Raw genomic sequence first — 15,367 nt, 5'->3', positions numbered from 1 at the left:
TAAATGCTTTGAGATCTGGAAACTTTGCTAGTATGTGATACTTCAATTTAGTCGAATGTACGTATGGACGTGACACATCCAGTTGTATAAGTCTATCACTATACAGTTTCCTGAGATCACTTAGCCTGAATACTGGTGATATATTTTGATCATGACTTTCAGCAATACTGTCATCAATGGAGCACTTGCAAAGATGTTTTTCTTTGTGCAGCATTATACAAAGCAACCACACATTTTTTTGTGATAATTTGCCTCACTGGCAACAAGATCACTAGATGATACTTTTACTAATAAACATTAGTCTAGACGATTTATTTGCAAATTGTTTGATTCTGTGGCTGGCTCGATCCATCATTGCTTCATGCAAAGGCTCGGCTGAACTACCGGACTTTTCACAAAACAGACAGACCAATGTGTTGGTCTTCTGACGAGGATGTTGATGACCCGTGTTTCGTGGCTCCTCACTCGAGTCATCATCAGGATGTTTTCTTTTTATTGCTTGTAGTCTAATCTATATAACTATAAAGGAGATGGCATATTGTGTGGTACTTTGCACTGGGGTTCCTCAGTGTTTCTTTGATGCCATTGCTATCATTTAATCTAGAAATTTCAAGGCTCTTGGGCAAGCATGCATTGTCACTGAATAAAGTCAGATCTTGTGCAAGGTTTACATAGCCAGATTTGCTTTGAACTGGCAGGACACCATTACTTTTCAGAGGTTTCTTTGTAACATAAGACACGCTTAGACCCGTCTGTCAGCACAACACGTGAAGAGGATTGAGTCTTTTTTGACTAGCTCAATTTTTAATGACATTTTATTAAAGAAAGAAATACAGCATAAAGTACTGTAAGTGGTTGGCCAGGGCACCAGCCACCCGTTGAGATACTACCGCTAGAGAGTTATGGTATCTTTTGACTGGCCAGACAGTAGTACATTGGATCCTTCTCTGGTTACGGTTCATTTTCCCTTTGCCTACACACACACACACACACACACACACACACACACACACACACACACACACCGAATAGTCTGGCCTATTCTTTACATATTCTCCTCTGTCTTCATACACCTGACAACACTGAGATTACCAAACAATTTCTTCTTACTGCACTGTGATTGTTCAGTGGCCACTTTCCTCTTTGTAAGGGTAGATGACTCTTTAGCTATGGTAAGCAGCTCTCCTAGGAGAAGGACACTCTGAAATCAAACCATTGTTCTCTAATCTTGAGTAGTGCCATAGCCTCTGTATCATGGGCTTCCACTGTCTTGGGTTTAGAGTTTTCTTGCTTGAGGGTACAATCGGGCACACTATTCCATCTTATTTCTCTTCCTCTTGTTTTGTTGAAGTTTTTATAATTTATATAGAAGATATTTATTTTAATCTTGTTCTTCTTCTTAAAATATTTTCTTTTTCTTTGTTTCCTTTCCTCACTGAGCTATTTTCCCTGTTGGAGCCCTTGGGCTTATAGCATCCTGCTTTTCCAACTAGGGTTGTAGCTTAGCAAGTAATAATAATAATAATAAAAATAAATAAATAAAATGTACAGTTAAAATTCACAGTCGGATGACACACATTTGAATTTTGATCGGGCTAAAGTACTGATCGTGTTCATGAAACCAATCAAATATTGATAACTAGAGTATTCAAAGTGTGTTATTCTGACTTTCTAACCTAGAAAACCTACTATTACACCAAAATCATGACTAGGTCTATTACATCAAGAGATATGGAGGATGTACAGTAGATGCAAAATGTCACAATCTGATGCCATTTTGAAAAATGGCCGCCACATATGACAACGGGCAAATACAGCTTGACACTATAGCCAAATTTGCTTGTATTGAAGTATTGTATCTGCATGCCAAGTTTCATGCATTTGCCACGGAGTGCACGATTTTGGCAAATTATGGTCTGTATCCGCTCTACTATAATTTTTGAGATACAGTAATAAGCTGGTGATTTTTGTAATTTGTTTTCTAGAGGTCAACCTTAGAAAATGGTTTGGTAGTATATAATCTATACTTTTATGACACACATTTATGTCTTTTGGGACATTGAAAAAATTTTAAGACAGTTTTATTCAAGTAATTTTTCAAGCACTAAACTAATGATATATTATCTTCAAATTGTCCAGCAGTTCATTAAAAAGTTTTGAAGCTGGCCAATAAGTGGAATTCTGATTAAAAAGTTAAAGGGTAATATTTTAGCTCCTTTAAGAAATAATTTATCAGATCTGAAATATTGATAGCATTATGGTGAAGTTATTTAGATGTTTGCAGTTATTTGTTCAAATTTGTATTTGTAAACATAAACTTTTCAAAATTACATCTGCAGGAAACAAGGTGTAAAAGCAATTATTAGTCTGAGTGAAGAGAGACAACCACCTCCTTCAGCTAAGCCAGATATGGACTGCCATGTTATTGCGGTTGAAGAATTTGAGCCCCCAACCATGGAACAAATCACAAGATTTATTGATATATGTGAAAAGATGACAGCTGAAAATAAGGTATGTGTTAGTAATTTTGTGCTGAATTTTCTTTGTAATCTCGATGAGAATTTTGAATAAATTTTCAAGTCCCTTAATCCTATTTGTGTATATGAATGATTTCAGTGTATATTGTCTGAATTTCCTTGAAGAAATAGCTCCAAGACTTGAAGATAAAAAGGACTAAAACAACCTCAGGCTTGAACAGGGAATCCAGTATGACATGGTATACCAAAGAAATGTTATTTGAACAAGGAATCCAATACAACATGATATACCAAAGTAATATGGGGTCAGGCTCCAATGTTTGCCAGTTGACAATACGTCACCCACTTAGGACCATTACTAGCATTGAAAACAATGCTTGCCTTTTGTTCTTGCCAGACAAACTTCTCCTTGTTTGTTGTCAAAGAAAAATGACCTATTATTTGTACTCTTAAATTGACAAGAATTTACGTAGATTAATATGATAGGTAAAGTACAGGTAATTAGATTTCAAATTGATTATTTATCCAGTTCTAGTGTTTATACAGATGCCTCTATTCAGTCGCTTTTATGTTTTAGTAAATCACGTATTATAGCCACTCACTCATTTAACAGGGAGTTTATTTTGTTTCGCTATTATTATTTTGTCTTTGGTTGCAACAAGTATTGTACTATTGCATCCTTTCTTAGGTTATTTAATCTTTTTCTCATAATTCTTTGTTAGAGTAGTTGATATGGGATTTGTTATTGACAGGTGGTGATTATGGGCAAATAGCTCCACCCACTCTTTTTGTCAAAGACTAAACTTTTTGTCCTCACTAGCAGTGAGCACAGTCTTACTGTTGCGTCCATTTTAAGTTTACCTAATATATTTCTATTCTTAGTTTGAATAGTTGATAATGGAACGAAGCAGCAATGCGAGTGTAGATTGTAGATTGCATCGGTCTATGCCTTAACTGCCAATAGATTCACTTTCTTTGTGAGAACGAGCATGATTGTTTGCAATTATTCTCTTTTACCCAGTAGGATCAAGGCTTCCCTTTAAAGGGGGAAGTATTCTTTGATGAACGGGAAGGCTAAGTCTTCTCCGGTGACATTCTTTTCAACACTTATGACATTGAGAAATAGCTTAGCACTATCTGCTCCTCGCATAAACCGTTCGCTGAAGCTTTTTGATATATGCTCCTAGCTTGGCCTTGGGAGTACCCTTCAAGAGCAGGGAGAACTTGGATTTATATCAAGAGTTTTGAAGCTTCTCATGAGTCTAGACAAGTCCTACAAAAACAATGGTCTTTAAACAATGGTCTTTGCTTTTCAGTCTGAAACCTGCCTTTTACTGCAGCGACTGAGAGGAGCTTCTTGACATGGGTAGCGAAGGAAATTGTCAATCCATTGCAGGGAGGCTCTGACTGGAGAAGCATCCTTCCCTTATACGCCACCAATCGCCGAAAAATGAGTAGTATTCTAGTACCTTGATGAGGAGCATCAGCAGATCCCATTACCATTTGGTTTCTGGCAACTAGGGAACCACTAGGATCATCCTGAAGACCTAAGTCATCTGAACCATGCTGAGTATTCAGCAAACCAGGGTTGTGGTGGCCTGTGTGGTAATGTTCCTGACTGGTGATTGCCAGACTGGGGTTAGAGTCCTTGCTTGGCCCTCTCTGGTCCCAGCTCGGATGGAGAAGGGGCTTGGGCACTGATCATATGTATAAATGGTCAGTCTCTAGGGCTTTGTTCTGCTTGCTAGGGTAATGTCACTGTCCCTTGCCTCTGCCATTCACGAGCAGGCTTTAAACCTAAACCTTTGAAGGCTTGTGTCCAAATTGTCCCAAGGGTATTTGGAGCTATTCTTGGTCTCTGCTGACTGGCCTGTAACTGTAGAGCAGTTTACTGGAAGTTTCTTGTTCAAGCAAGAGGTGAACGGATTGATTGAGGATGATATCTCGAGCAAAAAACCTTTTCACCCTGTAAAGATGTAGGGACCAATCTGACCCTATACCATGCCTCTGGCAATTGACTGTGTTTGCTAGATTATTTTTCTTGCCTGGAATGAGCATTGCTGATGGCTCAACTGCATTGTCAGCTGCCCAGGTGTGCTGCTGCTTTGGCTACTTGCAATGAGATTGTGAAACCTGCACACTTGTTTGTTGATGTAAGCCATGGCAATAGTTTGGTCATACACTCAACACTACTGTACTGTGTGGACTATCACACTCCAGTGAAAAGCTTGCAATGCGAGTAGTGCTGGTTGTATTTCCAGCAGGTTAATATGTAGGATCTTTTCTTCTGTGGGTTGTGGTGACTAATGTGGTAACGTCCCTGACTGGTGAACGCCAGACTGGAAATAGTTCCATTCAAACTTGTTAGTTCCTTTGGTCGCTGCAACCAAAGGGGTTTAGAGGAGCTTATAGGTATCTGCAGTGTCATCAGCAGCCATTGCCTGGCCCTCCTTGGTCCTAGCTTGGGTGGAGAGGGGGCTTGGGTTCTGATCATATGTATATATGGTCAGTCTCTAGGGCATTGTCCTGCTCGATAGGGCAATGTCACTGTCCCTTGCCTCTGCCATTCATGAGCAGTCTTTAAGCCTTTAAACCATGTCTCCGAGGCAGTGTGGTTCCTCGGCTGTGCGCCCAACCCCTTTATTGAAGCATCTGTGAACAGCATCTCTGGAGGTGGGGAGTTGAGTACATCACCCTCTTTGGTGTACAGTGGCTGTCAAATCGTGTTGCGTGAAATGGAAGAAGAAAATGACCACCACGAAATAAAAATATTCAGGAAAAATCAATTATTAAAACAGTCATCATAAAATTTGAAAAGAATACTAACCAAATCCTGCCCTAGTACTTAATATTCAGGAAAAATCAATTATTGAAACAATCATCATAAAATTTGAAATGAATACTAACCAAATCCTGCCCTAGTACTTGATAGGCATACCACGACATTTCCGGACTTCCTGAAGTCTCTTCGGCACTGAATCTGCTAACCGCTGGAGGAGGGACTCGTCTAGATTGTCCCAAGCGTTTTGTAAAGCTGTCGTTAACTTTTCAATGGAAGATGTCCACCTCCTGTAATTGTCTTTTTGTGATTGCCCATAGATTTTAATTAGGGGATATGTCAGGGGAGTTCCCTGGCCAGTCAGTGATATATTCTATTCCACAATCTCTAAGCCACAAAGTGTTCTATTTGGCGGTATGAGCTGGAGCCCCATCTTGTTGGAAAATCGAAGTTCCTCTGCTCTCAAAACTGTCTTCCAAATGTTTGTTTAAGATCATGTAATATGATTCTTTATTAACAGTTTCATTTCTAGGTAAAAAAAAAAACAAGTGATCCTTTACCCACATAGCGGAAGGAACCCCATACCATAACATACGAGGGAAACTATACGCTCGTGGCAAGGTACTTTGGGTCGAGAGGATCAGACTTGCGCTTTCGCCAAACACGCTTCCCCTTTGTATCATCTACAAAGAAAGAAGCTTCGTTAGACCACAAAACTTGCTGCCACTTATTTATATCCCAGGTCTTGTACGAATTGGCGAAAGCAACACGAGCCTTCTTTTACTTGGCTGTTATCAGCGGCTTGCGAAGCGCCTTAATTTTTGAGTAATGAAGGTCCTTCTGCAAGCGCCTTTGTACGGTCCTAACAGAGGCTACAGCAACAACATCAGGATTTTCAGCCTTAAGCTGGCTTGCTGTAAGTGTTGGATTGGCCTCAATGATCCTAGCCAGAACTCTTAACCCCCTCTTACTTGTAATAAGGGGCCTCCCAGAGCCTGACCTAGCCAGGGGGACCTCCTTCCCTCCCGATTTACAAAAAGCTGTATGTTCTGAACAGTTCGTTGTTTGACACTAGCTTTTTGGCTAATTACACCAGTTTTGTGGCCTTCCTCGTAATGTTGGATCATTCTCGCTCAATTTTCAATAGGTTTAGACATTTTTTGGAAAAACACTCGCTAAACCACACAAAATGTTGTCGCAAACAAAGGGACAAAGTATGACAAAAACATCTACAACCTGCTGTCACAACGTTCAGTGGGCTACTGAAAAGACTTAAACACCTGTGATCGGTCACTCTCTCTCACTCTGAGTTACCATTAGTCAATTTCTCCCCAGACGATTTTTCATTTATTTTAATGACTGATTTTCAGTGGCATTGGCTTAAGATTCGTAAGCTGCGACTCGTATGCCAAAAAGAAGTTCTTTGTTGCTTAGATATTGAGGAATTGAATACATCCATGATTAGCTAGGAAATTGCCCATCCATTTCCCCCCATTAAGAAATCATAGAAAGAAAGTTACGGAACGTGGACACGTCTTGCAGCGCAAAATTTGAAACGCGCCTGGGGCGGTCTGGAGAAGTTCTCCCTCGAGCGGTTTTCAGATTAAGTGGCCAGGAGACTCGAGAAAGTCTGCAAACACTGTCGCATGCCTACCAAGTAATAGGGAAGGATTTCGTTAGTATTTATTTCACATTTTATGATGGTTACTTTAATTTATTTTTCCTGAATATTTTTATTTTGTGATAGTCGTTTTCTTCTTCTGTTTTCCATTTCGTGCAAAACTATTTGATGGCCACTGTAGATACAACAGTTCCTCCTTTACTTAAACCAGATGGCTTGGTCACTCACTGTCCAAAGGAAAAGGCCACCCTTTTGGCTGATGTTTTTGATAGTAAATAGAGTAATGAAAAACTTGAACTTCCTCATCCCTGTTTTCCTGAGGCTAAACTAATTAGTTTAGCTTTTCGATCTTGTGAAATTGAAGCTCTGTTGATGGATCTCGATGCGTATGGAGGTGTAGACCCAAATGGTGTTTTTCCTTTGTTTTTTATTAAGACTACAGATTTCTTAGCTCCAAAGTTATCGGTTATTTTGCGCAAGTTAACAAGGAGAGGAGCTTTTAGCACTTGTTGGAGAATTGGTAATGTTACTCCTCTATGTAAATGTGTTTGTGGTAGCTCAAGTCCAACTGATTACCGCCCAATTTCCATAACTCCTATTTTATATAAAGTTTTTGAACGTCTTCTGGCAAAGAGTCTTAATAGGTTTGCTGAAAGTATTCGTCTATTCCCTAGTTTGCATTTTGGTTTTCGTAAAGGCCTTGGAGCATGTGATGTCCTTCTTAAATCTCCAATGATGTACAGAAATCCTGTGATTGTAGTCAGGAAATTTGTATGATTGGCCTTGATTTTAGTGCTGCCTTTGACTGTGTTAATCATGAGGCCCTTTTTTTCAAACTCAAACAGTTGGGAGTCGGTAGGTCGTTTCTTAGTATTATTATGGATTTTTTAAGTAATAGATCTCAAAGAGTTGCTGTTGATGGGCACCATAATGAGTATAGGAATGTGATATCATGGATTGTGATGACATGTGGTTTGGCCTAGAAAACAAGCTTGTTGCATATGCAGATGATGCTACTCTTTTTGCATCAATTCCATCCCCTGAATGTATATTTGGGGTTGCTGAATCCCTTAATAGAGATCTAGGTAAAATTAGTGCATGGTGCAAATTATGGGCCATGAAGTTGAATCCTAACAAAACTCAAAGTATGATTGTATGTAGGTCAAGGACAGTGGCTCCTCTACATCCGGACCTCAGTATTGATAATGTTTCTTTAACTTTGTATGACTTAAAATTTTAGGTGTGATTCTCGACAGCAAATTTACTTTTGAGAAACACATTAGGTCTGTCGTCTTCAATTGCACAAAAAAATCGCCTTACTGGAAAAGTCTTTCAAGATTTTCGGTGGTCAATCTATTCTGAAGAAGTGTTTTAATTCTTTCATTCTACCTTGTTTTGAATAGTCTCCTCCTGTCTGGTCTTCCATATTTACTGCCGAACTGTATGGCATACTAACTGCTATTGAGGAAATAGCATTGGAAAAGGAGGGTAATTTTACCATTTTTAGTGATGCAATGAGTGTCCTTCTCACTTTAGAAGTTTTTAATTCTAGTAACCCTCTAGTTTTAAAGATTTTAGAACGGCTTTTTATTATTGGACCAAGAGGTATAATGGTTTGATTTTGTTGGTTTCCAGCACATGTAGGTGTGTCTGGGAATGAGAAGGCAGATTCACTAGCGAAGAGTGCTGCATCCGAGTTGCTGCCAAGAAGGTATCTCATTCCCTGTAATGATTTCCTAACCTAACATCAAGAAATTGTTTTGCAATAAATGGCAACAGCACTGGGATAGTCTAGATGGCAATAAAAGGAGAGAAGTAAAAAATGTCATATCTCCTTGGAAGTATAACATGATGCCCCAAAAATGGGCGACTTCTCTTTGTCGTCTCCGTATTGGTCACACGTGGTTGACACACTAGTTTCTGCTGAAGGGCCAACACAAATCGTATTGCGAGGACTGTTTAGTACCTTTAACTGTGCAGCATTTGTTGTCCGAATACCCCAAGTATAACAACCTAAGAAATAGACATCTGTTTGAGGCTCGAGGTGAGGATGGCAGGTTCATCCTTGCTAAGATTCTTGGAAATGTGTCCCACTATGCGAGTGGCCTTTTTAGATTTATTTCAGAAGCAGGTCTTCTGAAAACTATTTAACTTCTATAATGTCATTCAACTTTTATAGTTTTAATTGAATATTCTTATTCTGAATTAATTACTGTGAATAATACACCAAGAAAAAACACAAGAAATTTAATAATAAATTCTACAGTTTAATTTATCAATCTGTTGGAATATCCTTGCTTCCTGGTTTGCAACAGGTAATCCCAAACCATATACGGTAGAGGGATGGTGCTGGCCCTGCTGCCAACTCTCGGTTTCAGAATAAATCAAGAGAATCTGAAATGAGGGAAATTCTAATGTAAGAAGGGACTCCTAATCAAATTAACTAAATAAAATTTAATGTAAAACTATTAAGGAAAATGACTCAAGTACAATATATATATAAAGTAAACCTCTAAATGCTCAAGAGCAATGCAAATAAATGGGTATGTCCATTCAAACATACGTAAAAACAATTAGGCAACGAAGCACGAGATTGAGAAGCTAAGCAAAACTATCTGGGATGAACAAGTAGTTACTGGGTTAACCCGGCAGACTATAAATATAATATTATGGATTGAAAAAATATGAATTACTACCTGTTAAATATAAGTAAAAGTACTATGCTAGCTCCAGAAATATTAATGTTGCCTTTAAATGAAGGTCCAAAAGACTTATATAATAGGCTTACTTGGTAAATATAATTACACACATGGGTACCAATCGAATATGGTTCTCTGATAAAATTCATGGAGAAATTCTGTTAGGACATTATTGTTCAACAATAATTACTGAAATTGAAATCGCAAATGACAAGCACCAAACGAAATTTGCAACGAACCTTCAAATTTTCAGCTATCCTTTCCAGGTCCAAATTAAGCCGAATAGTCGTATTAGCAACTAGATGGTATCGGTTGGCAAGTTGTTCTTCGTGGAAATGGTGGCGGCCTAAGGAGGATAAAAGGCAGCATTATCCGCCTCCCCACCCTCGGTACATGGGCCAGGTCACAGATACATTTAGCTCTTCATAGTTCCTTTATAATGTACTGCACGAAAGATTACTATGATCGTAGTAACGATCTCAAAGTCGCGCTGTGCTAGGTAGTGGTCACGTCTTCACTGTCCCTCTCCTTCCAAGCTACTACTGCTCCAAAGTATTTTGGGAACGGGGTTGACGCTGGAAGATAACCAAACTAGGCAGTAACTAGTTACAGGGTTAACGTAATTAACTACCTTCGTTGCTGTTTGCTTGGTGCTTGGTATAGTTAAATTAAAGGAAAATCAATTTACCAAACATTTATTTAAATGATGAAGGAAATGCATATATTTACCAAGCAATTACAACAAAAGAACAAAGACACCCAAAAAGCAGGATATAACTTTAATAATTAATGCTTATTTTAGAGCATAAGGAAGCAATAAAAGCAAACTACATGAGAATACGAGACTAACTAATAATATTTCGCAAAATAATGTAAATCTCTTATATTAATAAGAAGGAAAAACTAAGGATAAAAATAACTTTCCAAACACTCCCAGGAAAGGCCATTCAATTTTGTAGCAATAAAAAATTGAATGGTAACCAGTTACTAATGCTTATTTCATTAGTAATTTTGCAATAATAAAAGATTTCAAAACAAACCAAAAACAAAACTGATTTTGAGCGAAGCGAAAAATCTATTTTTGGGTGAGATAGCCATGACGTCCTGATGGAAGGTTCCTTCGGTAGCTTCCTTGGGTATATTTAACTACAGGGATATTCCCAGAGAATTAAACCACAGGTTATCACAGAATTCTAACTTCTGGTGCGAGTACCCTAAAGGTTTCCCTCTAGGATATTGTATATTAACAGGGGACGTATGTATTAACACGCCACATAGCTATCTGCACCCCATATAGAGTTAACACTTCGATATGAAAAGGTGGAGAATAACTGGGGAGCCGTTCCACAGTTACACTCGTCCGTGGCTGCTTTTGGTACTCGAAACGTAAACAAATGGCCGCCATTGCTAAATGACGTCACGTCCGTCCTCATCCTGAGGCCAGCTCCTTGCTAATCTCCATGATACAGCAGGACAGGGTGGGGCCTGAAAGGCTGGACTAGAATAGACGGGAGGGTCCATCAGGACGTCATGGCCATCTCACCCAAAAATAGATTTTTCGCTTCGCTCAAAATCCGTTTTTTGGGCTCAAGCCATGACGTCCTGATGGAAGTGTACCAGAGAATTAATGTATCGTGGAAAATTTCCCCTTTTTCAAAGTAAGTGCCAAGGGCTCCGAACAGAGGTATGTAATATGTCCTCGGTAGAGGTTCCGTGGGGATCCAGCTTCCTGCCCCCCTGGCAGAGAAGTCCCGGCGGATCATACCAAAATCCGAAGTGGTCATTGAAGGGCTACTCACCCTGCGGAGAGTTTGTGCAGGACTCGGAGACAAGACAGAAGGTTAATATTCGGGTAGGAATATTCTCAAGTGTAGACAGGGGATAATTAATCACTATACACCATGGAGGAGAGATCAATCTGATCTCGAAGGCAGGACGAAGGTAAGTATTCAAGTAGGAATATTACACAGCATGAGTGAGTATATAATACAGATAATTTATATTATTCTTCTCATTCCAAAAGAAAGGGGTAAATGAAACTATGACAATCATGTATTTCACAATGGTAATAGGAGCGGAGAGAGACGCACATGTAATAAAATAGACATTTTATTTCATAGATTGCAGGTTATAGTGATAATAATTGCAATAAAGGGTGTAAAGTTAATTTACATAATAAGAATAATGTACATAGTAAAAGATTTCAATCATGAATCTGAAAGAAATTTCACTTTTAGAAACACAAGTTCCGGAGGAACGTCAGTCTTTTTCAAAGAAAAACACATCATGCCCTAGGGCATGTGACACTCATGTGAAGTCTATGACATTTCACCTTGATAAGAACAGTCTATTAGAAACACTAAGTGTCCATGAAATCACTATGTATCACACAAGGGTCAACACAGGCACCCGTAGAGTTAAAGTCCCAAGTAACTCGCTGTCCTATGTAGAGTTAAACGGCAGTTGTTCCGTAACCGAAATACAAACCACGCTATTTACAAAGGGTTTACTTTTAGCGCAGCTGAAATGACGAGCCAATAGTTTTTAACGAGGGTTAATTACCCCCGCGCTAGTTAGCGGGGGGTGGGGAAGGGTAGCTTGCTACCCCTCCCCCCTCCACACACCGGTGACTTGCTTCACTTCACTTTTGGCTCGGCGGTGATCAGACGTGTCTGTTCATCGCCTTCGCTGACAGCCTTTAATTTTCTTCTTTTTCTTTACAGCTGGTGTGATTGGTTGGAAGTTGACCTTCAGTTATTTTCTTTTATTTAATATGCGGACATGCCCTGGAGTTGCCGGCCGTCCTTGTGGGACTTTCATGTCGGACGTGAGTACGGATCCTCACACCCTCTGCCCTCAATGTCGGGGCCGACGGTGCGACCAGGATAACATGTGCCGTGAGTGTAGGGAGTGGTCTGCCTCCCAGTGGGAGAGGTTTGGCCGTCGGCGTAAGAAGAAGTCCAAGAGAGACCGTTCTCCTCCGGGGTTAGCCTTGAAGGAGGAAGGTTCTCGGGACTCTTCTTCCGCCGCCCAAACCTCCTCCGAAGCTCCCCCTCGTCCGCCTCCTAAGGAGAGTCGTCCGAGTGGGAGCGCAGGCCCTTGTTCTGTTATCCTACCTTCGGTGGGGGGAGAGGGCGTCGCCTCCCATAGCGAGGCGGTTCCCCCTCCTCCTCCGGGGGAGGTTATTGATAATAATACTTTATCCAGTGATGATCTGTTGCAGATTTGGTCGTCCCTGGGGCTTAAGGGCTTGCCCTCCAGGGTCGCTCTTATTGACCTTGTCTCGTTGGGGGCCGCTGTTAAACAGTCGCCGGTGGTAGCGGAGGTAGACCCTCTGTCTATTGTCGACGTCGTGGTGACAGAGGCCTCCGACGTGGCTGGGCCTTCCGACGCAGGTGCTGTTGCTGGTGATGGTGCTCTAGGCTCTCCTCCTCCTTCCGTGCATCCTTCGAAGGGGGAAGTGAGTCCTTCGGTCTCGACTGCTGCCCAGCTTCCTTCTGAGGGAAGTGTTTTGAAGGAGACTCCCCTTCGGAGGACCGATGGTCCCGACGATCTCCCCCGAGGCCGCCTCCGCCGTAAGGCTCACCGCCCTCTACGCCACAAGGGCCTCCCTTCCCCTTACAGGGGGACTAAGAGGCGCCTTTTTGGGTCTTCGTCCTCCGGGGGGGACTCTCCTCGTCAGCCTCAACCGACTACTCCGCCCTCCTTGAACCTCTCTGCGGACCGCTCTCCATCTCCTGCCGGATCTTCGCCTTCTGGAGAACTCGTCACCCGACGGGCAACGGTCCCTTCGGGGCTAAGGGATTCTTCCCTTACGCGAGCAGGGCCAGCGCACAAGCGCTCTCCTGCTCGCCAGCGATCTCCTGCTCGTCGACGATCTCCTGCTCGCCAAGACTCTCCTGCTCGCCGACGCTCACCTGCTCGTCGGCTCTCTCCTGAGGTTCGCCCCCCTCGCCAGCGCTCTCCTGCTCGTCAGCTCTCTTCCGAGCGTCAGCGCTCATTTGAGGACCATCGCCCTGCGGTCTCTGACCACCCTTTAGTTCCTGCTGAACTCCCTGCTCACCATCGTGTGTCAGAAACACATGTTCGCCAACGCGCCAGCGATCTTCCCGTTCCTGCTCGTGAACCTATCCTCTCACAGGACACGCGTCGACCTTCTGCTCGCCAGCGATCACCAGCTCGCCAGCGATCACCAGCTCGCCAGCGATCACCAGCTCGCCAGCGATCACCAGTTCGCCAGCGATCACCTTCACATGCTGCCCGCCATCGCACGAACCTGCATGATCGCCCGCTTACGCATGCTGCTCCTCATCGCAATACCCTGAACGATCGCCCTCCTGCGGATGCTGATCACCATCGCACAACCCTGCACGATCGCCCGCTTACGCATGCTGCTCGCCATCGCACAACCCTGCACGATCGCCCGCTTTCGCATGCTGCTCCTCATCGCAATACCCTGAACGATCGCCCTCCTGCGGATGCTGATCACCATCGCACCCTTTCACGCGATCATTCACCTGCGCATGCTGCTCGCCATCGCACAACCCTGCACGATCGCCCGCTTACGCATGCTGCTCCTCATCGCACAACCCTGAACGATCGCCTTCCTGCGGATGCTGATCACCATCGCACCCTTTCACGCGATCATTCACCTACGCATGCTGCTCGCCATCGCACAACCCTGAACGATCGCCCGCTTACGCATGCTGCTCCTCATCGCTCAACCCTGAACGACCGCCCTCTTGCGCGCAATCATTCACCTTCACATGCTGCTCGCCATCGCTTACCATCACGTGATCATTATCGCCAGCGATCTTCTTCACCTACGCGGCAGCACGATCCCTCGCCGTCGCGCCATCGCTTGCGTTCGTCGCCTCGGACACGTGTTCCTTTACCTGCCCACCCTCACGCCCACTCGCCTGCGCGCCCGCGCGATCGCTCGCCTGCGCGCGCCCGCGCGATCGCTCGCCTGCGCGCCCGCGCGACCGCTCGCCTGCGCGCCCGCGCGACCGCTCGCCTGTACGCCCGCGCGATCACCCGCGCAACCATTCGCCTTTGCGCGACCGTTCACCCTCGCGCGACCATAGTTCGCGGCGAATTCCACAGCCGGTGGTAGCAGCAGGGACGCGTGCTCCTAGACGGCACTCGGGATCACCTCCATCCAAGCACAGGTTGGTATTGCAGGACGAGGACAGGTCATTACAGCATTCTTCCCCACCTTCTTTTCAGGCAGGTACCGTCGTGTCCACTCCAAAGGATCGCCCGATCCCTTTCACCTTAGCGAGGATTTCGGACTCTGTGTCCTTTGAGCAGCAGACTTGGTTTGGTCCGCTGGCACGGGCGTTAGTGAGGGTTATGAAACCAGCACTCGCCGGCCAGGGTAACAAACCAGCGGCTGTCTCTCCTTCGCTGAAGAGAAAGAGAGGAGTGGACTTCGTGGTGACTTCCCCCAGGGCGAAGTTGGTTCCCAAGAGGTCGGTCTCGAGGGTCCCCTCTCCTGCACGAGTACTCTCTCCTTCTCCCGTGGACGAGGCCTTTCCGTCCTCAGGTGAGTCCAGTGGACCGGTAGTCTTCCCCCCGGCACCAGGGGGGGGAGACTTCGCTTCAGGCAGGAGAATTGTCTCGTGAGGAAGGGGCCCCTCGAACCTCGTTGTTGGGATCCTGTATCCCTCCTAGGAGGGAGCCCAAGGATTCCAAGACCATCCCTAAATCCTCTGCAAGGATTCGACAGGAACCCATGACTACCCAGGGGAATGTCCACGTATCACCCCAGGAAGAGATTCCTGGGGCA

General features: G+C 43.5%; 1 protein-coding gene across 2 annotated transcripts in view; it reads left to right on the top strand.

Annotated features, from left to right (window-relative positions):
* Window positions 1-15,367, top strand: part of LOC137647000 (dual specificity protein phosphatase 23-like) — a 203,748-nt gene that overhangs the window by 153,319 nt on the left and 35,062 nt on the right. For both annotated transcript variants that reach the window (XM_068380107.1, XM_068380106.1), the window contains exon 3: window positions 2,340-2,511. In XM_068380107.1, the coding sequence (XP_068236208.1) occupies window positions 2,340-2,511 (172 nt within the window). The remainder of the gene's footprint in view (window positions 1-2,339; window positions 2,512-15,367) is intronic.

Source organism: Palaemon carinicauda, chromosome 9 (assembly GCF_036898095.1).
Source record: "Palaemon carinicauda isolate YSFRI2023 chromosome 9, ASM3689809v2, whole genome shotgun sequence".
NCBI classification, from domain to species: Eukaryota; Metazoa; Arthropoda; class Malacostraca; order Decapoda; family Palaemonidae; genus Palaemon; species Palaemon carinicauda.
The sequence above is the reverse complement of the archived record's forward strand: the minus strand, read 5'-3'. Positions and strand labels throughout refer to the sequence as shown.